General features: G+C 40.7%; 1 protein-coding gene across 1 annotated transcript in view; it reads right to left on the minus strand.

Moving 5' to 3' along the window:
- Positions 1 to 278: 278 nt before the first annotated feature.
- cdh22 (cadherin 22) overlaps positions 279 to 25430 on the minus strand; it is a gene marked incomplete at both ends in the record, with an annotated part of 123041 nt that continues 97889 nt past the window's right edge. Inside the window, 4 exons of the mRNA XM_084166902.1 lie at positions 279 to 796; positions 19089 to 19340; positions 20951 to 21056; positions 21185 to 21310. Of these exons, the coding sequence (XP_084023028.1) occupies positions 279 to 796; positions 19089 to 19340; positions 20951 to 21056; positions 21185 to 21310 (1002 nt within the window). The remainder of the gene's footprint in view (positions 797 to 19088; positions 19341 to 20950; positions 21057 to 21184; positions 21311 to 25430) is intronic.

Below are 25430 nucleotides of genomic sequence, written 5' to 3' on the forward strand. Positions count from 1 at the left end.
ATAACACCTCCCTTTTCCCCTCATTTAATCAGCCCACCTTTCACCCTGGAGTTTCAAACACTTTAAAAACGTTGTTTTTCTTTGAAAAACGTCAAACTTGAAGTTTCGAAGTAAGAAAGATTTTTTGACCTAATCCATTTTCAACACACCGACTGGGCTTCAGATCTGTCGCTGTGGAGGAGATGGAGGAGGGCTTTTTAGGACAGTGTTGACACTGGGCTCCCTTGATACAGTGCTGGGGACGGAGGAGAAGGCAAAGGTCTGGGCTGAGGACACTGCTAGGAGCCCTCTTCCTCAGGATGTCCCGGGGCGTAGTAGCCCGCCAGCTGCCTGAAGCGTGGCCCCCAGTCGCTGAGGTAGGAGAAATCCTGCTCGGATGTGGTGGACAGGGTGTGGATAGAGCTGAGGGAGAGGGCCGGCGAGCTGGTGCCCTCAAAGGCGTAGGTCTGGAACGAGTCGTAGGGCGGCACTGACAGGTCGGCATCTGCCTGCTCCACCTTCTTGCGGATGTAGCCCTTGAAGAGGGAGAAGTCGGCTGCCCCGCCATCGCCGCTCACCCGCCCCTGGATCCACTGGGGCAGCGCATGCAGGTCGTGGCCTGACTCAGACGAACCACTCTTGGCCTCAGGGAAGTCATAGAGGTTGCGCAGGGCACTCATGTCATAGGCCTGCGTGTCCTGCTCGCCGCCGCCCTCGTCGTTGTACTTGATGACGTTGTCGCGCATGTCCTCCTCGTCCACTGACATACGCTGGCCCTTGCGGTGGCGCTTCAGGGTCAGGATTAGCAGCACCAGGACTGCAGAGGTGGAGAAAGAGCATTGGATTAGGGATTAAGGGGTTTAGGGATTAGCCACATCAACAGTGGGGAAGTCAGAGCCAAAGATTTTGATTATTATCTGGAGTTGGGAGAAACTTTTCGAGAGTAGCTGGTAGAGAGTAATTTCAAGTAATAGGGCGAAGACTAATAAATTATAGGAAAGAACAAAAACATTGGGGGCCATCTGCCCTTTTGTAAAGATTCTCTCAAGCACAATGGGGAATAACACAATTAATGAAGAATTATTGGATTATGCAAGTGGTGCGTGGCTAATAAAATTACAACAGCCTTTTTTGTCATTATTAGGAAAAAGTTTGCCCTTTTCCAGTTCTGGTTTTCTAACTTTGATTTCACCCCAAAAAGACAGCCAAGTGAAGGGTAACATTTCCAATGCATGAGGATTCTCCACGGGTGCACGAACAACATCCATAATTGCTTGCCGTCATTGTAAATAAGAATTTGTTCTTAACTGACTTGCCTATTTAAATAAAGGTTAAATAAAATAAATAAATAAATATATGTTTTTAATTTCTTGATAGAGGCTGATCGGTCTATCAATACTTATTCAAGTAAAATGTGCTGCGGTAGAACCAGACAGAAAATCACAGCAGAGATCTACAGTATTGGCTTCCACTTACAGAGGGTTTAATGACTGAAAAATTAAGTCTGAATTAAAAAGGAAAACAATTGAGATGGATCACTTAATAGTCTACTGAGGCGGAGGAAAAACAAAAGCTGTATCCACCTCAATAAATCAATGAGGGCTTTAATCCAATCTTACTTATTTTAATTACCTCCTTTATGTCTGATTAGAAAACTTCCACTTAGCTATAGCCCCCTTATCTAGACATATCGTTATTCTGGAGGGGCTCTGCTTGATTCATTAATTAATTAACTATATTAATGTCTACCACCAAAGCAAATGTCATCGCTATGACAACAACACTCTAATCAAAGTGTCTTTATCAAATGTGGAACTAAAACGATAACAAGATAATTATAATGATGATATGAATATTCAGACAATATTAATGTATATCATGACTATTATGGAGTAATATAACCATTACTATGTATATCAATGTTATGACCATTACTATTATAATTGGGATTGATGCGATTACTGTTTCTTCTGTTTATTAGGAACGCCATTAGCCTTTGCAGAAGTAGCAGCTACTCTTCCTCGGGTCCACAAAAAACAAGTAACAAAACACAGTTACACTGATAGACAAGGACAGTCACACAAATTTAAAATACAACGATATACAAACAATACAACTAAAAAATGATGTGTGTGTTAGAGTGTGTCTGTGTGTGCGTGTGTTTGTGTGTGTTTCCCCTCACAGCCATTTCATGAGTTGTTGTTTAATCCGTTTTTTAAAGGTAATTTGCTGTTTGCTTAAGTAATTGGATGGAAGGGATTTTTTTTAGGGGGTAGATCAGCTTTAATAATGCTGATACAATTGCGGTTTCTATCAATCTAATTGTCTGCATCATTTCCAATCCCTCACATACACTACCGTTCAAAAGTTTGGGGTCACTTAGAAATGTCCTTGTTTTCGAAAGAAAATTAATTTTTGGTCCATTAAAATAACATCAAATTGATCAGAAATACAGTGTAGACATTGTTAATGTTGTAAATGGCTATTGTAGCTGGAAACGGCAGATTTTTTATGGAATATCTACATAGGCGTACAGAGGCCCCATAATCAGCAACCATCAGTCCTGTGCTCTTAAAGAAGCAATAAAACTGGCCTTCTTGAGACTAGTTGAGTATCTGGAGCATCAGCAATTGTGGGTTGGATTACAGGCTCAAAATGGCCAGAAACAAATAATTTTCTTCTGAAACTCGTCGGTCTATTCTTGTTCTGAGAAACGGAGGCTATTCCATGCCATGAAACTGAAGATCTCGTACAACGCTGTTTACTACTCCCTTCACAGAACAGCACGAACTGGCTCTAACCAGAATAGAAAGAGGAGTGGGAGGCCCCGGTGCACAACTGAGCAAGAGGACAAATACATTAGAGTGTCTAGTTTGAGAAACAGACGCCTCACAGGTCCTCAACTGGCAGCTTCATTAAATAGTACCCGCAAAACACCAGTCTCAACGTCAAAAGTGAAGAGGCAACTCTAAATAAATCACAGACAGTGTCACCAGCAAAGCACCCCCACACCATAACACCTCCTCCTCCATGCTTTACGGTGGGAACTACATATGTGGAGATCATCCGTTCACCCACACCGCATCTCACAAAGACACGGTGGTTGTAACCAAAAATCTCAAATTTGGACTACAGACCAAAGGACAGATTTCCATCGGTCTAATGTCCATTGCTCATGTTTCTTGGACGAAGCAGGTCTCTTCTTCTTATTGGTGTCCTTTAGTAGTGGTTTCTTTGCAGCAATTCGACAATGAAGGTCTAATTCACACAGTCCCCTCTGAACAGTTAATGCTGAGATGTGTCTGTGACTTGAACTCTCTGAGGCATTTATTTGGGCTGCAATTTCTGAGGCTGGTAACGCTAATGAACTTATCCTCTGCAGCAGAGGTAACTCTGGGTCTTCCATTCCTGTGGCGGTCCTCATGAGAGTCAGTTTCATCATAGCGCTTGATGTTTTTTGCAACTGCACTTAAAGAAACTTTCAAAGTTCTTGAAAGTTTCCATATTGACTGACCTTCATGTCTTAATATGGACTTGGTATTTTACATAATAGGGCTATCTTCTGTATACCCCCCCCCCCTTGTCACAACACAACTGATTGGCTCAAACACATTAAGAAGGAAATAAATTCCACAAATTAACTTTTAAGAAGGCACACCTGTTAATTGAAATGCATTCCAGGTGAACACCTCATGAAGCTGGTTGAGAGAATGCCAAGAGTGTGCAAAGCTGTCATCAAGGCAAAGGGTGGTTATAAAATATATCTTGATTTGTTCAACACTTTTTTGGTTAGTACATGATTCCATATGTGTTATTTCATATTTTTTATGTCTTCACTATTATTCTACAATGTAGAAAATAGTAAAAATAAAGAAAAACCCTTCAATGAGTAGGTGTGTCCAAACTTTTGACCGGTACTGTATATATATAAGAATTTTGTATAATAATTTAAATTGAAAAACTCAAAGTTTTGAATCCGGCGTCGTTTTGTGTATCAGGTCATAAATTATGTGCCATGGAATCAGTACATCGAAAAACTATTCCCAACTATTTAGCAATCTGTACGGCACAGCTGTCAATTTTTTGGTCCTTAAATACAACTGTTAGTTTAAAAAAAAATATTTAACAAATTTTGGTCTTTAATGCAGGGCCGACAGACAATGTCCTTACTTTTTCCCCCTTCCACTTGCCTCTTCCATTTTGCAGTAATTCTGCAATTAGTTGGTTTTAATTTTGGATAGAGCAGACATTTCCATCTATTTTTTGTTAGCTGCATGTGTGACATAACTCCACCAGTCCTATTTATGATATCATTTAAAAAGATTATACAGTTTGTAATTTTTTTTCCAAACATTATTTTATTTTTTATCAATTAGTATTTTTGAGTTTAACCATAATATTTGTTGTAATATTTCTTCTGTCTTTTCTGGTGATTTAAACTGAAATTGCAATCAACTTTCTATGGCTTGTTTGTAAATAGCAATATTTTGGACATTATTTCATTTTCAAATAACCGAAAGTGAGAGGTTGTAATCTGAATAAAGGGAAAAAGGCCATTTTTGAACATGGGATGAGCCATTCTTACTAATCTGCTAGAGAACCATTTTGGATTTAAGTATAGCTTTTGTATGACTGAAGCCTTTAGTGAGAGGTCTAATGCTTTAACATTTAATAATGTCTGCCCTCCAAATTCATATTCATGATATAAATAGGCCCGTTTAATTTTGTCTGGCTTGCAGTTCCAAAGAAAATATAATATTTTTTGCTCATATAATTTCAAAAACAAGTCGTTAGGTTTAGGCAGGGTCATAAGCAAATAGGTAAGCTGGAATATGACTACAGAGTTAATCAGGGTGATTTTCCCACAAATAGGCAGGTATTTTCCTTACCGAGGTAGCAAGATATTATCTATTTTTGCTACCTTTCTATTAAAATGTATTTTAGTGAGATCATTTATTTATTTCGGGATATGAATACCGAGTGTGTCCACTTCACCGTCAGACCATTTTATTGGTAAACTACACAGTAATGTAAAAGTTGTATTTTTTAGTGATCAAAAACGTAATATAGTACACTTATCATAATTTAGTTGTAATCCAGAGAGGTTATAAAAAAGTATCTAAATCCTCTATGAGGCTGTGGAGGGATACAAATTGTGGATTTCAAAGAAAACATGAATCATCAGCATACAATGACACCTTTGTTTTTAAACCCTGGATTTCTAGCCCCTTGATATTATTGTTGGATCTGATTTTAACAGCTAACATTTCGATGGCCATAATAAATAGATATTACTCCTCTTGACAGTAATACTTTCTGAGAAGTAGCCATTATTTAATATTTTACACCTAGGGTTACTATACATAACTTTAACCCATTGTATAAGAGATTCTCCAAAATTGAAATATTCCAGGCATTTACATATAAATGCCAGTCGTACTTTATCAAAAGCCTTTTCAAAGTCAGTATGAATACCAGGCCTGGTTTCCCAGATTTTTCATAACATAATGTTCTATTGTTTCCAGCACTTGCCTCATATTATCTCCAATGTATCGTCCATGTAAAAAATGTGTCTGATTAGGATGAATAATATCCGACAATACCTTTTTAATTCTATGCGCTATGCATTTTGCTAGAATTTTTGCATCACAACACTGAAGTGTAAGGGGCATCAAATTGTTTAAATGGACTGGATCTTTATATTTACCACCTGTGTCCTGTTTTAGTAATAATGAAATCAGACCTTCTTGTTGAGTATCTGATAATCTACCATTGTTATAGGAGTGGTTCAAACATGCTAATAACGTTCCTCTGAATACATCAAAAAAGGTTTGATATACACTACCGTTCAAAAGTTTGGGGTAACTTAGAAATGTCCTTGTTTTCGAAAGAAAAGCAATTTTTTGTCCATTAAAATAACATCAACTTGATCAGAAATACAGTGTAGACATTGTTAATGTTGTAAATGGCTATTGTAGCTGGAAACGGCTGATTGCAAAAGGGTTTTCTAATGATCAATTAGCCTTTTAAAATGATAAACTTGGATTAGCAAACACAACGTGCCATTGGAACACAGGACTGATGCTTGCTGATAATGGGCCTCTGTACGCCTATGTAGATATTCAATAAAAAATCAGCCGTTTCCAGCTACAATAGCCATTTACAACATTAACAATGTCTACACTGTATTTCTGATCAATTTGATGTTATTTTAATGGACAAAATAATTGCTTTTCTTTCGAAAACAAGGACATTTCTAAGTGACCCCAAACCTTTGAACGGGAGTGTACCTCAACTAGTATGCCATCCAGTCCTGGAGTTTTCCCAGACTTAAAGGCTTGAATTGCATCAAGAAGTTCCTCCTCTGTAATTTGGCCTTCACATTAGTCTTTCTGTACAGCTGTTAATTTTAAGGGAAGGGAGTTCCATGCGATCACGGCTCTGTATAAAACTGTGAGTTGCCGTGAATTCGTTTTTTGGACTTGGGGACTGTGAAGAGACCCCTGGTGGCATGTCTTGTTGGATATGTATGGGTGTCTGAGCTGAATGTTATTTGATTATGCAGACAATCTGGAATTTTCATCACAGTAATATTTCTCATAAAAACTAGAAGAGAAGCAGTTAATCTCTCGTCAACCCTCAACCAGGAAGGACTGGCATACATGTTGTTGATGCTACTTCTGTAAGTGCAGTTAAGGGCATGGTGTGCTGATCCGTTTTGAGCCAGCCGCAGCTTTGCTAGGTCTTTCTTCGCTACACTTGACAATATTACCGGACAGTAATCAAGATGGGACAAGACCAGAACCTGACGAACTAGTACAGATGATTTATGTGTCAAAAATGCATAACATATTTTATAACAGACATACCCCTCCCCATCTTCACCAAAACTTTGTTAATATGAGTTGACCAAGATAATTGACCATCCAATGTTATACCTAGGAGTTTAGCTTCAGCAACTTGCTCAATGGTCACACCTTTTATGTAAAACCCTTTATGTACAACTCCAGTTGAGGTTTATGTCTTAGAGAATGTTTTGAATAAAATATAATGCTTTTAGTTTTAGACGTATTTAAGACCAGTTTATTATTAAATCACCCATTCTGATACTGACTGTAGCTCCTTATTTAGAATTTCTGTGAAATCACTGGCTTTGGATGCTGACGTGTAGAGTGTGGAATCATCCACATACATAGTCATTTTAGCTTTGTGTAAGACCAGTGGCAAATCATTTGTAAAAAAAAAAAAATTGAGAAGAGTAACGGCCCAAGGCAACTGCCCTGAGGGACACCGCACTGAACATATTTGATGTTAGAGAAGCTTCCATTGAAGAATACTCTCTGGGTTCTATTGGATAACTAACTCTCCAACCATGTGATGGCAGGTGATGTAAAGCCATAGCAAGTTCGTTTTTTCAATAACCATTTACGATCAATAACATCAAAGGATGCACTGAAATCTAACAATACATCTCCAACTATCATCTTATTATCTATTTATTTTAACCAATCATCAGTCATCTGAGTCAGTGCAGTACAAGTTGAGTGCCCTTCTCTATATGCATGCTGAAAGTCAGTAGTTAACTTATTCTCTGAAAAAGAGCATTGTATTTGGTCAAGCAAAATCCTCTCCATCAGTTTACTAAGAACTGATTGGGCCGTTGATACAGCCAGCAAAGGGTGCTTTAGTATTTTTAGGCAGTGGAAATACTTTAGCTTCCTTCCATGCCTGTGGACACACACACTCCTTTAGGCTTTGGTTAAAAATATAGCAAATAGGGGTGGCAATACAGTCTGCTACCATTCTCAACAGTTTCCCATCAAGGTTGTCTATACCTAGTGGCTTATCATTATTGATGGATAGCAATAGTTTTTCCACCTCTCCCACACTAACTTGACCAAATTCAAAATAGAAATCCTTCTCTATCATTATTAGATATTTTATACAAAATTATGATGGTTCATTGTTCAATGTTGTCATTTCACTGCTGAGTGATTTCAATAAAATTCTGACCTTGGCTTCTGCAAACTCACTGGTTTAGACTCTACAATACATTTTCTTGTTTACAGTATCAGTATGGTAGGCCTACTGCCATTTAAATATTAACATATGTATCCTAAAATGCAACTGTAAATATAGTGCAATATAGACGTGTTATTCAGCACCTCATTATCACTGATAAACTCTAAAAATAAAGATTAACTTAATTTATCTAACTACACAGTGCCTTCAGAAAGTATTCACACCCCTTGACTTTGTCCACATTTTGTTGTTCTACAGCCTGAATCTCTCACTGTTCAAATAAACCTACCATTAAAATTATAGACTGATCATGTCTTTGTCAGTGGGCAAACGTACAAAATCAGCAGGGGATCAAATATTTTTTCCCTCACTGTAGGAATCTGCTCAGGGATTTCACCATGAGGCCAATGGTGACTTTAAAACAGTTACAGAGTTCAATGGTTGTTATAGGAGAAAACTGAGGATGGATCAACAACATTGTAGTACAGAATAAAAATATTCCAAAAGATGCATCCTATTTGCAACAAGGCACTAAAGTAAAAATGAACTTTATGTTCTGAATACATAGCGTTATGTTTGGGGCAAATCCAACACAATACATCACTGAGTACCACTCTTCATATTTTTAAGCATGGTGGTGGCTGCATCATGTTATGGGAATGCTTGTCATCGACAAGGACTAGGGCATTCTTTCAGATAAAAATAAATGGAATAGAGCTAAGCACAGTCAAAATCCTAGAAGAAAACCTTGTTCAATCTGCTTTCCAACAGACACTGGGAGACAAATTCACCTTTTAGCAGGACAATAACGTAAAACAAGGCCAAATATACACTGGAGTTGTTTACCAAGACAACATTGAATGTTCCTGAGTGGCCTAGTTAAAGTTTTAACGTAATCTGCTTGAAAATCTATGACAAGACTTGGAAATGGCTGTCTAGCAATGATCAACAACAACTTGACAGAGCTTGAAGAATTATTTTACAATCCAGGTGTGCAAAGCTCATAGAGACTTACTCAGACTTACAAAAGGTGATTCTAACATGTATTGACTTAGGGGTGTGAATACTTATGTAAATTAGATATTTGTGTATTTCATTTTCAAGAAATATGCTAACATTTCTAAAAACATGTTTTCACTTTGTCATTATGGGGTATTGTGTGTAGACGGGTTAGAAAATATCAATATTTAATCCATTTTGAAGTCAGGCTGTAACACAATTATTTTTGGTGGGAATAAGTGAAGTTGTATGAATACTTTACCGCTGTATGTGTGTGGTTGACTTACCATGGCCTTGCTCTAGCATACCTTGTACAACGTGTTAACCCAGGGGTGTAAAATATGATTGATGTTATTTCCTCTCAGTCAAAATTAGCTAAAAATAGTCCTCTATCCATCACATTTGGAATCTCAATGCTCCCTGACTCGCTAGCTTTCGTTTCGATGACTGTTAGCAAGCTGGACAGTGAAGAGACCATAAATGCAGGTCTATTATAATTTATACACAGTTTCGATTTGGTTTTGGTCATTTCAATGTCGATTGAGATCGTTTCTTCCCCGGGAAACCCAAACCACCCACGGTGGAGATTGTATGCTGAATAGATGGCAAAGAGACTGAATGAAGATGGGAACACTAACCACGCTTATCCACGGATGAGGAGCTTGAGAAGAAACTGAATAAAAAATAAATGGAAAAGAAACATTTGAGGTCACGGTAGTGGGTGTTTCAAGGCAATATAACTGTTCAAGAGAACATTACCAGGCAAGAGAAAAGAAACACTCATAGTTGTGATAGTGTTCTTCATTGAGAATCCACACTACCAAGCCAATTGTCTTTAACAATGAACGCTTGCCCAGACATACTGTATATGACATGTGAATCTTATATGAAGAATATCACCTATCTATAAATGCCTCACAAGCTTTGTTTAACTGTCTAACCCCATCATATCCCATATTATATTATTATTATTATATCCCAAAATATATAGTCAGGCCAATTTTTTTAACTAAGGATTGGGCTCTTAACAATGGATATACTATTATAATGGTAACTTGGCTATCTGGTCTGCACAAGATACTTAAAGACCCAATGCAGACGTTTTAATCTCAATATAAAATAATTTCTGGGTAACAATTTAGTACCTTACTGTAATAGTTTTTCATTAAAATTCTTAAAAAGAAACAAAAATAGTTTTTTTGTAAGAAAAATAAAAACTATTTCTCAAGCAAAAATATTAGCTAGGACTCTCTGGGAGTGGTCTGAGTGGAGATGGGAAGAGCACCAAAGCGGTGGAGGGATACGTCATTTGAAAACTGTTATTGGCAGAGGTTTGGATGTCACAAGCCAAAACTCCACCCCATGCAAAACCTGCTGATTAGAAGGTCCTGTGTAGATTGTATTTTCAACCAGCAACTATCAGGAAATAACACCTTTTCTTTTTTTTAAATCACACTTTTGTAGTGTTACTTTCATTAGATGTTGTATAGTATATGATCCAAAACACAGGAAAAACTGAATTTTGACTGCACTGGGCCTTTAACACCTCACACTACTAAACTCAGACATTGTGAATGTGAGCGATATGGCCTGACAATTAACTCAAAGAAAATGAATGACAGTACACTACTTTTTTTAATTGGGTATGTCAGTTAACCTTTATATCTTGAAGGATTTGATAGACTTCTACTGGATTCGCAGCTTGATGCATAGCACAGGACCTTATATATACAGTACTACCCTTAACCGTGACCTTGAAAGTCGGAACATGACACTGAAACTTTGATTGTTTCACCTTTATTTTCCTCTCAGGGGAAAAGCGCAAAACGCAACAGTGACAAGCATATTCATCGGTATGAACAACTTAGCGCGAGTCATCGTAATTGTCTTTACTTGCTGTAAATGACTTGAAAAATAACACTGGTAGTCGAAGAGAAAATGGCCTGCATTCCCGTCTGGCTAGCTGCGTTTGAAGAAAGGAAGACGAGGACTGTTGATCGTCTAGAGCCTCTTGTACAATAACTCTTCATCTAGCCACTTCTCTTAACCTACATTGTCTCCATGGTGCCATAGGGAGATGGATGTCTTTGACCGTTGTGGGAGTTTTTCCTCCGCATTCACCATCATTGGAGACAGTTAATAGCCGGGTCCAGCCAATAGACACGGGTCATACTAACCTCTTGATGCATGCTGCTGTGCATGCCAAACATGCACTCGATTATTACTCTCAATTCCCAATGATGAAGAGGGTAATGGGAGGTGGAGATCTTTGATTATATGACTCCTCTACATACCAATCAGTGGTGTGGTTGGTCAACTGTGTGAGTGAGATAAACTACATGCGAGTTGGGAGGGGCAGTGTTTTTTCTCTTAGAGATATTAATTTGAACGGTCAATATATTACGGTTATTCGCCGCGTTACAGCGACGGTAACATAGCGCATCATATGCAAAGTCACATTTTGCATGTTATGCATGGCATAATGCACCGGAGCCTGTGATATATGTCCTGCAGACAGTGGCCTAACCCTGCAGTATGTACATGTAGTACTTACCCCACCAACATGTGGCTGCTCCTCTGTGTACAGATGTTCTGATAAGCGGACCTGACAAGACGGCTAATTTACCCTTGGGCTGTGCCTAGCCGCATGAGGCCAGGAGTTCATCTTGGCAGATGGGGCTTAATTGGAACGGATGTGCGCAGATGCCTCGCCAAAAATGGATTCATCACGTCACCCACTAAATTAACTGATGGAGGGATTGTTTATTTGTTGCTAATTAGGCAGAAATTTGTTTTCATTTCGCCCATCCATGTCACAATATGATCTAATAGGTTGCTAGGGCGCCTCAGGAGAGCTGGGTTCTCCAACCCAACCACACTCATAAACACGTACAGAACAAATGGTGAGTTTGTGTTCGTGTGTGTTCCGTGTGTGTGTGTGTTTACACTCTGTGTGTGTATTCTGTGTGTGTGTGTTTACGCTCTATGTGTGTGTTCTGTGTGTGTGTGTGTCTAAACTCTGTGTGTGTGTTCTGTGTGTGTGTGTGTGTCTAGGCTCTGTATGTGGTTCTATTCTCTGTGTGTGTGTGTGTTTACGCTCTGTTTGTGTATTCTGTGTGTGTGCGTGTGTGTTTTGCTCCAGTCCATCTCGCCCATTAACCCACAAGGTGGCTGTTAACACAGCGCTGTCCATTCTCCTTCCGCTCTCTCCCCATACGGCAAAGAAATATATGGCAATATATGTATATTACTTCTATTTTATATGGATATACAGTGAGGGAAAAAAGTATTTGATCCCCTGCTTATATTGTACGTTTTCCCACTGACAAATAAATTATCAGTCTATAATGTTAAAGGTAGGTATATTACTACGTTTCTTGTAGTTGGCCACCAGGTTTTGCACACATCTCAGGAGGGATTTTGTCCCACTCCTCTTTGCAGATCTTCTACAAGTCATTAAGGTTTCGAGGCTGACGTTTGGCAACTCGAACCTTCAGCTCCCTCCACAGATTTTCTATGGGATTAAGGTCTGGAGACTGGCTAGGCCACTCCAGGACCTTAATGTGCTTCTTCTTGAGCCACTCCTTTGTTGCCTTGGCCGTGTGTTTTGGGTCATTGTCATGCTGGAATACCCATCCACAACCCATTTTCAATGCCCTGGCTGAGGGAAGGAGGTTCTCACCCAAGATTTGACGGTACATGGCGCCGTCCATCGTCCCTTTGATGCGGTGAAGTTGTCCTGTCCCCTTAGTAGGAAAACACCCCCAAAGCATAATGTTTCCACCTCCATGTTTGACGGTGGGGATGGTGTTCTTGGGGTCATAGGCATTATTCCTCCTCCTCCAAACACGGCGAGTTGAGTTGATGCCAATGAGCTTGATTTTGGTCTCATCTGACCACAACACTTTCACCCAGTTCTCCTCTGAATCATTCAGATGTTCATTGGCACACTTCAGACGGGCCTGTATATGTGCTTTCTTGAGCAGGGGGACCTTGCGGGCGCTGCAGGATTTCAGTCCTTCACGGCGTAGGGTGTTATCAATTGTTTTCTTGGTGACTATGGTCCCAGCTGCCTTGAGATCATTCAAAAGATCCTCCCGTGTAGTTCGGGGCTGATTCCTCACCGTTCTCATGATCATTGCAACTCCACGAGGTGAGATCTTGCATGGAGCCCCAGGCCGAGGGAGATTGACAGTTATTTTGTGTTTCTTCCATTTGCGAATAATCAATTTGCGAATAATCGCACCAACTGTTGTCACCTTCTCACCAAGCTGCTTGGCGATGGTCTTGTAGCCCATTCCAGCCTTGTGTAGGTCTACAATCTTGTCCCTGACATCCTCGGAGAGCTCTTTGGTCTTGGCCACGGTGGAGAGTTTGGAATCTGATTGATTGATTGCTTCTGTGGAAAAGTTTATTTTATACAGGCAACAAGCTGAGATTAGGAGTGTGCTCCTAATCTTAGCTCGTTACCTGTATAAAAGACACCTGGGAGCCAGAAATCTTTCTGATTGAGAGGGAGTCAAATAATTATTTCGCTCATTAAAATGCAAGTCAATTTATAACATTTTTTCCCTCACTGTCACGGATTCAGCCGAGGCTGCCCCTCCTCCTTGCTCGGGCAGGCTTCAGCGTTTGTCGTCACCGGAGTACTAGCTGCTACCAATCCATGTTTCTATGTTCGACTTGTTCTGTCTTTATTGGTTACACCTGTTTCTCATTATGTAGTATTGTCTTCCCTATTTAACCCTCTGTCTTACACTGTGTGTTGTGTGTGATTGTTTTATGTTTTCGGCAGTCATTAGTGTGCGGGTTGTTTCCCTCCCTGTGTGGAGGTTGTTGTATCTCAGAGTACCTTCGAGTAAAGTACGTTTTCTGATCAGCTCTGTGTCCTGCGTTTGACTTCGCCTACCGCATTTCACTGACGCCCTTGACACTCACTGTATATGGTGGAATCATATATGCCCATTTATGGAGGAAACATACAGTATATGCCCATATATGGTGGAAACGTTTATGCCCATATATGCTTACAGATATTGAAATATATGATAATATATTTTTTAATGTATGTCAAGTTTATATATGGGTTTTTAAAATATATGTCACTTTGATATATAAGACCATACATTACTTTTCCGTATGCGTCCCAGCAGCCCGGGACCTCCACTATGATTGGCAATACCTCAGTGGGCTTTAAATCTGCTTAGAAGCTGCTTAGAGCTCTAGACACTTATAGAGGTGTTGTTTCCACTTTCTATCAATCAGTCGATATTAATTTGTGTGCATCTGACATCACTCGAACTGTGGTAGTTTCAAATGGGTGCAAATCAGCCTAGGTATTGGCAAAAATACATTCCGAACAGCCAATGGGAGTTTAATGATGACAGATATCAATAGTCTGTAAACTTCAACTTAGTCTACTTGCCACTTGCTTGACCAAACATACACCACATCACATTTCATATCTCATCTTCTTCTAAACAATGGGAAACTAGTTTTGGAAGACAGAAGAGTTACTGAGATACCGTAGCAGGGTTGGGCTAAGTAATTTACCGTCCAGTTCCATTTCAATTAAATGAATTCAGGAAGTAAATTAAAATTCCAACTCCAAGTTTTCCTCATTGAAATATAATAACATTTAAAATTACCCCAACCTTTTGAGATACAGTGCCTTCAGAAAGTATTCATACCCCTTGACTTATCCACATTTTGTAGTGTTACAGCCTGAATTCAAAATGGATTCAATGGAATTGTTTCTCACCCATCTACACACAATACCTCATAATGACAAAGGGAAAACATGTTTTTTGAAAATGTTGCAAATTTATTGAAAATGAAATACAGAAATCTTGTTTATATAAGTATTCACAACCCTGAGTCCATACATGTTAGAATCACCTTTGGCAGCGATTACAGCTTTGAGTCTTTCTGGGTAAGTCTAAGAGCTTTGCACACCAGGGTTTTACAACATTTGTACATTCTTCTTCAAACTCTGTCAAGTTGGTTGTTGATCATTGCTAGACAGACATTTTCAAGTCTTGCCATAGACTTTCAAGCTGATTTAAGTCACAACTGTAACTCGGCCACTCAGGAACATTCAATCTCGGTAAGCATCTCCAGTGCATATTTGGCCTGGTGTTTTAGGCTATTGTCCTGCTGAAAGGTGAATTTGTCTCCCAGTGTCTGTTGGAAAGCAGGCAACCAGGTTTTCCTCTAGGATTTTTGCTTAGCTCTATTCTGTTTATTTTTATCCCCCAAAAAACTCCTTAGTCCTTGCCGATGACAAGCACACCCATAACATGATGCAGCCACCAACATGAAACTATTAAGAGTGGTACTCAGTGATGGTAGAGTATGTCGCTTGCAACGCCAGGGTTGTGGGTTCGTTTCCCACGGGGGGCCAGTATGAAAATGTATGCACTCACTAACTGTAAATGGCTCTGGATAAGAGTGTCTGCTAAATGACTAAAATGTAAATGTAATGTGTTGTGTTGGATTTGCACCAAACATAACTCTCTGTATTCAGGACATAACATTACATTCTTTGCCACCTTTTTTTCAGTTTTACTTTAGTGCCTTATTACAAGCAGGTTATTGCATGTTTTTGATTATTTGTATACTGTACAGGGTTCCCACTTTTCACTCTGTCAATTAGGTTAGTATTGTGGAGTAACTACAATGTTGTTGATCCATCTTCGAATTTCTCCTATCACAGCCATTAAACTTTATTTTAAAGTCACCATTGGTCTCATGGTGAAATCCCTGAGCGGTTTCCTTGCTCTCCGGCAACTGAGTTAGGAAGGACGCCTTTATCTTTGTAGTGACTGGGTGTATTGATACACCATCCAAAGTGTAATTAATAACTTCACCATGCTCAAAGGGATATTCAATGTCTGTTTTTTGTGTGTGTTTTATTACCCATCTACCGATAGGTGCCCTTCTTTGCGAGGCATTGGAAAACCTCCCTGGTCTTTGTGGTTGAATCTGTGTTCGAAATTCACTGCTCGACTGAGGGACCTTACAGATAATTGTATGTGTGTGGTACAGAGGTGAGGTAGTTGTTCAAAAATCATGTTAAACACTATTATTGCACGAAGAGTGAGTCCATGCAACTTATTATGTGACTTGTTAAGCAAATGTTTACTCCTGAACTTATTTAGTCTTGCCATAACAAATGGGTTGAATACTTATTGACTCAAGACATTTCAGATTTCAGATTTTCATTTTTAACAGTAGCAAAACAAAAGTCAAGGGGTTTGAATACTTTCATGTTTTAATACAGCACAATCTAAATGGAATACTTCGAACACCATACTCTATAGCTATAGCACCACCAGAACCACAGTACTTTTTAACCACTGCTTTTTATAGTGAAGCTTGTCTCCTTCCGATTTGTAAATAACCATAACATGTTGGTTGAGGGCCAAAAGGCTTTTAAAAACCACAATGAATAAAATATAAGTCGCTTTTGAAGCTCACTACACTTAAGTTAACGGAAGCATAACTTTAACCGTACTCATTAAAACCACCCTAAAAACAATACCCCCTCCCTGATTCAGAGACCCTGGGTGACCTAAGGTACGTCCCAAATGGCACCCCAATCCCAGTGCCCTGGTCAAAAGTAGTGCACTATATGGGGAGTAGAGTGGCATTTAGGGACGTAGCCTGTTCATCAATCATTCAAAACAAACAAGATGTGAAACATGTTAGTGAAGTAAGCAGAGGTAAGTGAAAATTAACTGATGGCGATGTACACTGCATTTACGTTTGAACCGCAGCCCGAAAGAGGAAAGTTTTGGCAATATTGACGAGGCAAGCGACTCATACATTTTTTAAAGATGACAATCCAAAATCCTCTCTCGCCTAGCACTCCTGCTGAGAGTCGTGTATGTGAGTGCTAGTATCTGAGAATGTCTGGAAAGCCTTGTCTATTTAAAGAGCGTTGTTCCAGGGGGACGTTAGGGCTGATGCCCCCCCCTTCCAGGCCTCCCACTCTCTCCACTCAGCTCCCCCTACCTCCATATTCCGGGGAGCAGAGTGGTTTGATATCATTCTATTGTATACACTCTCCACTTGGACAAAACTTTTTCTCATGAAGGGAGGTTGAGTTTTCAGACTGCAACATCACCAGTTACCCGTCTGAAGGAAAAAGATGGAAAATATAAAAAATGTATCACCTTTTTATGTAATTTGTCCATATTTTTCCATCCTGTTCTACATGAAATGTGAAAAAAAGTAATTCTAAAAGGTGGATGGTCCATTAAAGCCTAACAGCGATAGTGGGGGTGGCGTGATACACTCAGTTTTAGTACTACTTGGTTTATCGTTCAGATAAGTGCTGCGCATTTTGATAAGTGCTGTTTGGTGGGATAGCATCATGAACTGTCTATCCTTAGACAAGCATAAGGAAATGTTGAAGGAAGGATAAAGAAATGGTGACAATAAATGTAAAACAAATCATAGATACATGCAATTCATGAATGAGGGATGCAGCTATAAGGGTAGATTGTTTGGTCGGATTGCAATTGATTGGACATGATTTGGAAAGGCACACATATATATATATATATCTAAGGTCCCACAGTTAACAGTACATGTCAGAGCAAAAACCAAGCCATGAAGTTGAGGGAATTGTCCGTAGATCTCCGAGACAGGATTGTGTCGAGGCACAGATCTCGGGAAGGGTACCAAAACATTTCTGCAGCATTGAAGGTTTCCAAGAACACAGTGGCCTCCATCATTCTTAAATGGAAGAAGTTTGGAACCACCACGACTCTTCCTACACCTGGCCAAGATTAACCCAAGATTGAACTCTTTGGCCTGAATGCCAAGCGTCACGTCTGGAGGAAACATGGCACCATCCCTACGGTGAAGCATGGTGGTGGTAGCATCATGCTGTGGGGATGTTTTTCAGCCGCAGGGACTGAGAGACTAGTCAGGATCGAGGGAAAGATGAACGGAGCAAAGTACAGAGATTTCCTTGATGAAAACCTGCTGCAGAGCGCTCAGGACCTCAGACTGGGGCGAAGGTTCACCTTCCAACAGGAGAATGACCCTAAGCACACAGCCAAGACAACGTAGGAGTGGCTTCTGGACAAGTCTCTGAATGTCCTTGAGTGGCCAAGCCAGAGCCCGGACTTGAACCTGATCGAACATCTCTGGAGAGACCTGAAAATAGGTAGGATGCACCCCATCCAACCTGAAAGAGCTTAAGAGAATCTGCAGAGAAGAATGGGAGAAACTCCTCAAATACAGGTGTGCCAAGCTTGTTGCGTCATACCCAAGAAGACTCAAGGCTGTAATCGCTGCCATAGGCGCTTCAACAAAGTACTGAGTAATGGGTCTGAATACTTATGTAAATGTGACATTTCAGTTTTAGTATTTTTTTAAATTGTCAAACATTTCTAAAAATCTGTTTTTGCATTGTCATTATGGGGTATTGTGTGTAGATTGATAAGGAAAAAATCGATTTCATCCATTTTAGAATAAGGCTGTAACCTAACAAAATGTGAAAAAAGTCAAGGGGTCTGAACTACCCATATACTGTATACTTTAAAACAAAAGCATTTTCTGTGTCCCTATAGACCTCCATCAGGTTATCCAGAGCAGATGTCTTTCCTTTATTAATGCCAGTTGTAAACATACTTAATCCCATGTTTAACAAACAATCTGCATCCTTCAATTTGATCCTAACCCCAGCTTGTGTCTTTACAGTTGACTTATTCCAACAGAAGGGCCATCTCATTAATTTGATCAAATAGAAAGAAATCTCAACAAGTGTGGAATTAATTTGCCCCAAAACTGTACAAGCAGATCAACAGGTCATAGTGTTGTTTGTTTTGTGTGTAGTTTCTTTACATAAATGCTCACTTCTTTGGGAGCTAAAACAGATGTTTTCAGACCTGGTTTCAAATAGTTGTTGTTTCTTTCAAAAACCTAGAGCGTTTGAAAGCCTAAAGTGCACTTTTGCACTTTTATAACTATTATGTTGGCTATTTTATGCTAGCCAACCTCAATCAAGCACAGCTAAAGTATTTTAAGCCAAACAAATACTGTTTGAAACCAGAAGGGGTTTGGTCCATGCTTACCTATGAGTATGAGCATGCAGACTAGTAGAGCTATGAGGGCCCCGGGACTGAGTGAGGCGCTAATGACGTAGGCGGTGGCATTGCAGGACTGGATGGTGCCGTCCGGGTCGCAGCCACACACGTGGATGGTCAGGGTGCCCGTCGAGCTCAGGGCGGGAGGCCCGGTATCCACCACCAGGATAGGCAGCAGGTAGACGTTCTGCTCGTGGCGGTTGAAGCCTGTGCGCTGGGTCCGGATCCCTGCGGTGTTGTCTGGAACGTAGAGATACAATATTATACAAGGGTAGTCTATGTCATCCATAGACCTTCATAACTCTATCTGCTTGTGGTGGTTGAGGCCCGAGCACTGGGTTGTCTGGAACGTAGAGATATGACATATGAGATCATTCTAGTGCCGGGATGATACCAGTATTTAGTTAATACTGTGTCAAGGAAACATATACACAAAGCAGATTTAACTTATTTAGGAAAACAGCCCTACTGTTGGAAACAAACATCATTATGTTGTCATCCAGAGTCACATGTATTTATTTTCCAAGCTATAGTACACAACATTTTAAATACAGCAGGTTTTAAAACGACCAAAGAGTTTGGTCTGTTTCGTGTAATATTGGGATGGAAACTCAAAATTGAATACATTTCAACTCTATATCTGACATGGTACAGCTGCGTTGTTTTTTTTAAGCCCCTAACCATGTTTGTGAGGTGTATACTTTGGTTTCAAAAGTTAATTTGTTTAAGACTACCAAAAAACACTCTGTGTGACCCTGATTTAGCCCACTGCAGTAAAAGGTTATTTCTATGGTCTGGAATTCCACACAGGCAGAGGAGTCAAACAAGATAATCCAGTAGAGCCCCTGTGGAAAAATAAAATAGGTTCTACTTAATAAATACATTTGGCTCTGCTCAGGTAGACAATTGGTCATATGGTTACTACCATCAATAAATGATCAATGAACAGTTCAGAAGCGTTTACTTGTTCATGCATAGATGGGTAATACAGGCTAAATAAACATTATTAAAAGTAAACATTCCCATTTTGCCAAATATAGATACCTCAGATCATCAACTCTAAAATAATAATATTTGTATTTAAGGGAATCACACATTTCAAGCCCATACACTTCAACCATGTCTCTTTAAAGTGAACAAATGAATTGCTAGCTGCTGCCAGTGAGCATTCATCACACATTATTTTTAGTCAAATGAAACCAAGGGGAGAATATGGGAGGACGTCATGATTTGAAATTAAACCTCACATGAAAATGACAATCACAGACAAAGGGACAGGGCAACAACTCTTACAACTCCAACTATTGAATCCTGCAAGATTCTGTTCTTAATTATACAACTAGCTTTTTTGCCAAAGCAGAGATGCTGAATTTTGTTGTTGTGCTCTCAGAGAGACACATGTAACAATAAATACAGTAGCAGGCTTTGACAAATATAGTCAGAATAGCTTGTGTGGATGGACTTGCATATAAGAAACTGGACAATCCATCACCGGAGGCAGACATCACTGTCATGGATGCAGCTCAGCACTGTCAGGAGGCAGACATCACTGTCATGGATGCAGCTCAGCACTGTCAGGAGGCAGACATCACTGTCATGGATGTAGCTACAGCACTGTCAGGATGCAGACATCACTGTCATGGATGTAGCTACAGCACTGTCAGGAGGCAGACATCACTGTCATGGATGTAGCTACAGCACTGTCAGGAGGCAGACATCACTGTCATGGATGTAGCTACAGCACTGTCAGGATGCAGACATCACTGTCATGGATGTAGCTACAGCACTGTCAGGAGGCAGACATCACTGTCATGGATGCAGCTACAGCACTGTCAGGAGGCAGACATCACCGTCATGGATGCAGCTCAGCACTGTCAGGAGGCAGACATCACCGTCATGGATGCAGCTCAGCACTGTCAGGAGGCAGACATCACTGTCATGGATGTAGCTACAGCACTGTCAGGAGGCAGACATCACTGTCATGGATGCAGCTCAGCACTGTCAGGAGGCAGACATCACCGTCATGGATGCAGCTCAGCACTGTCAGAAGGCAGACATCACTGTCATGGATGTAGCTACAGCACTGTCAGGAGGCAGACATCACTGTCATGGATGCAGCTCAGCACTGTCAGGAGGCAGACATCACCGTCATGGATGCAGCTCAGCACTGTCAGGAGGCAGACATCACTGTCATGGATGTAGCTACAGCACTGTCAGGAGGCAGACATCACTGTCATGGATGCAGCTACAGCACTGTCAGGAGGCAGACAATACATTCTTCCTATCATGGTAGCTTTGCTGAGCATAATGTCTTTGACATTGTCCCTCTGACCTCTATTCAGCATCCTATTTCATGAGTACACCGTTCTATCTGAAAAAGAGACAGTGTGGACCGAACAGGGATGCAGTAATCTTAGGCTAGTAATCTTAGGCTCCATCATCATTGAATTGTTTCTTTCAGAAAATATATGATAACCATATGGCAGGTAGTTACTTTGAAATGACTTGTTAAAATGGTAATGAACTAATACTTGCATATGAATTACACTTTAGCTTCTTTGAGATTGACACAAGCATTGTTTTGTACCATTTAGTACCAAGTAGTTACCAATGGTGTTGAATTCTTTGAGATGGTGCCAGAGAGCATCCATTAATAACGTGCGGATACCACCTTAAACTCATCTAAAATAAAGCAGAATTTCATTGCACTAATAGGTGCATTGACAAGTGCTGTCTAAACAGTCTGTGTATTTTAATATATATTTTATGAGGCGACAGGGGAATGTATAAGCTAATTATGTGTGTTTAAATGGAGTGAAAGATTTACAGAACAGTTTTTTATTGAATGTCATGTTCATTTACAGTAATCAATTGAGTTTTTTATAAAAAAAAATATTTCACCTTTATTTAACCAGGTAAGCCAGTTGAGAACAAGTTCTCATTTACAACTGCGACCTGGCCAAGATAAAGCAAAGCAGTGCGATAAAAACAACAACAACACAGAGTTACATATGGAATAAACAAAACGTACAGTCAATAACAAAATAGAAAATCTATATACAGTGTGTGCAAATGTAGAAAGTTATGGAGGCAAGGCAATAAATAGGCCATAGTGCAAAATAATTACAATTTAGTATTAACACTGGAGTGATAGATGTGCAGAAGATGATGTGCAAATAGAGATACTGGGGTGCAAATGAGCAAAATAAATAACAATGTAAATAACAATATGGGGATAAGGTAGTTGGGTGGGCTAATTACAGATGGGCTGTGTACAGGTGCAGTGATCGGTAAGCTGCTCTGACAACTGATGCTTAAAGTTAGTGAGGGAGATAAGTGTCTCCAGCTTCAGAGATTTTTGCAGTTCGTTCCAGTCATTTGCAGCAGAGAACTGGAAGGAATGGCGGCCAAAGGAGGTGTTGGCTTTGGGGATGACCAGTGAGATATACCTGCTGGAAAGCATACTACGGGTGGGTGTTGCTATGGTGACCAATGATCTAAGATAAGGCGGGGATTTGCCTAGAAGTGATTTATAGATGACCTGGAGCCAGTGGGTTTGGCGACGAATATGTAGTGAAGGCCAGCCTGTCACAATGGTGGGTAGTATATGGGGCTTTGGTGACAAAACGGATGGCACTGTGATAGACTACATCCAATTTGCTGAGTAGAGTGTTGGAAGCTATTTTGTAAATGACATCGCCGAAGTCAAGGATCGGTAGGATAGTCAGCTGTTATCTGTTTAGCAGCATGAGTGAAGGAGGCTTTGTTGTGAAATAGGAAGCCGATTCTAGATTTAACTTTGGATTGGAGATGCTTAATGTGAGTATGGAAGGATACCAGATACCTAGGTATTTGTAGTTGTCCACATATTCTAAGTCAGACCCGCCGAGCACCCGGCGGGTGCAAGCAGCATTCGATTGAAGAGCATGCATTTAGTTTTACTAGTGATTAAGAGCAGTTGGAGGCCACGGAAGGAGTGTTGTATGGTATTGAAGCTCGTTTGGAGGTTTGTTAACACAGTGTCCAGTGAAGGGCCAGATGTATACAAAATGGTGTCGTCTGCTTAGAGGTGGATCTGAGAGTCACCAGCAACAAGAGCGACATCATTGATATACACAGAGAATAGAGTCGGCCCGAGAATTGAACCCTGTGGCACCCCCATAGAGACTGCCAGAGGTCCAGACAACAGGCCCTCCGATTTGACACATTGAACTCTATCTGATAAGTAGTTGGTGAACCAGGCGAGGCAGTCATTTGAGAAACCAAGGCTATTTAGTCTGCCAATAAGAATGCGGTGATTGACAGAGTCAAAAGCCTTGGCCAGGTCGATGAAGACGCCTGCATAGTACTGTCTTTTATCGATCGCGGCTATTATATCGTTTAGGACCTTGAGCGTGCCTGAGGTGCACCCATGATCAGCTCGGAAACCAAATTGCATAGCGGAGAAGGTATGGTGGGTTTCGAAATGGTCGGTGATCTGTTTGTTAACTTGGCTTTCAAATACTTTCGAAAGGCAGGGCAGGATGGATATAGGTCTGTAACAGTTTGGATCTAGAGTGTCACCCCCTTTGAAGAGGGGGATGACTGCGGCAGCTTTCCAATCTCTGGGGATCTCAGATGATACGAAAGAGAGGTTGAACAGGCTAATAATAGGGGTTGTGACAATTTAGAAAGAAAGGGTCCAGATTTTCTAGCCCAGCTGATGTGTAGGGGTCCAGATTTAGCAGCTCTTTCAGGACATCAGCTATCTGAATTTGGGTGAAGGAGAAGCGGGGGGGCATGGGCAAGTTGCAGTGGAGGGTGCAGAGCTGGTGGCCGGGGTAGGGGTAGCCAGGTGGAAAGCATGGCCAGCCATAGCGAGATGCTTATTGAAATTCTCGATTATCGTAGATTTATCCGTGGTGACAGTGTTTCCTAGCCTCAGTGCAGTGGGTAGCTGGGAGGAGGTGCTCTTATTCTCCATGGACTTTACAGTGTCCCAAAACATTTTGGAGTTAGTGCTACAGGATGCAAATTTCTGTTTGAAAAAGCTAGCCTTTGCTTTCCTAACTGATTTTGTATATTGGTTCCTGACTTCCCTGAAAAGTTGCATATCGCGGGGGCTGTTCGATGCTAATGCAGTACGCCACAGGATGTTATTGTGCTCATCAAGGGCAGTCAAGTATGGGGTGAACCAGGGGCTATATCTGTTCTTAGTTCTGAATTTTTTGAATGGGGCATGCTTATTTAAGATGGAGAGGAAAGCACTTTTGAAGAACATCCAGGATTCCTCTACTGACGGAATGAGGTCAATATCCATCCAGGATACCCGGGCCAGGTCAATTAGAAAGGCCTGCTCGCTGAAGTGTTTTAGGGAGATTTTGACAGTGATGAGGGGTGGTCGTTAGACCGCGGACCCATTACGGATGCAGGCAATGAGGCAGTGATCGCTGAGATCCTGGTTGAAAACAGCGGAGGTGTATTTAGAAGGTAAATTAGTCAGGATGATATCTATGAGGGTGCCCATGTTTACGGATTTAGGGTTGTACCTGGTAGGTTCCTTGATAATTTGTGTGAGATTGAGGGCATCTAGTTTAGATTGTAGGACGGCCGGGGTGAGTAAATTAACAAAAACTGATAAGCTAAGACAAAACAATACACACTTACGGGGAAAATACAGTCAGTTAAAGCAAGACGTGTCTCTTTTGCCTCCTGACAGTGTCTCTTTTAACTCCAGACCTTCGCTTCTTCAACGGCCAAGATTAGCTTTAGAGACTTCCACGAACAATGACTAAAAAGTTATGTGGAGGATGAAATAAAAGAGTGCTGTTTGTCCTCATGTATCAAAGCTCGAAGACAGAATGCAACGTGAAGCCGTGATGGTGAAAAGAGAAAGTGACAGATCCAATCTGACAGGTTGACAAACGTGTCCATGAAAACAGAAGTACAGTGAAAACAAGAGATATGGGAGGATGCAAAAGGTCTGAGTCACTGTGTCTCTGTGTTAGAGCATGCATCCTTTTCAGCACCAAGTGTGTTGTGTGTGTGTGTGTGTGTGTGTGTGTGTGTGTGTGATTGGTTCAAATAGCCTGTGTCTATGCATGTGTATGTGTGTGCTTGCCTGCATCTCTGCGTATATGAGAACGTGCGTGCGTGCGTGTGTGGAGGGGTGAGTGGACCCATGTTTCCCCGTACTCAGGTCCCCCTGCCCAGGCATGTGACTGGGGCTACATCACGCCACACCGCAGCCTCCTCTGACATTTCCCTGGCTTGCTCCCCTTGACATTTTCACTGTGTCAGATCAATCTTGATTTAGGCCACGTGTCACATTCACTTAGGTACACATCTCCA

This window comes from Coregonus lavaretus (assembly GCF_964263955.1).
Source record: "Coregonus lavaretus genome assembly, chromosome: 8".
Classification (NCBI taxonomy): domain Eukaryota; kingdom Metazoa; phylum Chordata; class Actinopteri; order Salmoniformes; family Salmonidae; genus Coregonus; species Coregonus lavaretus.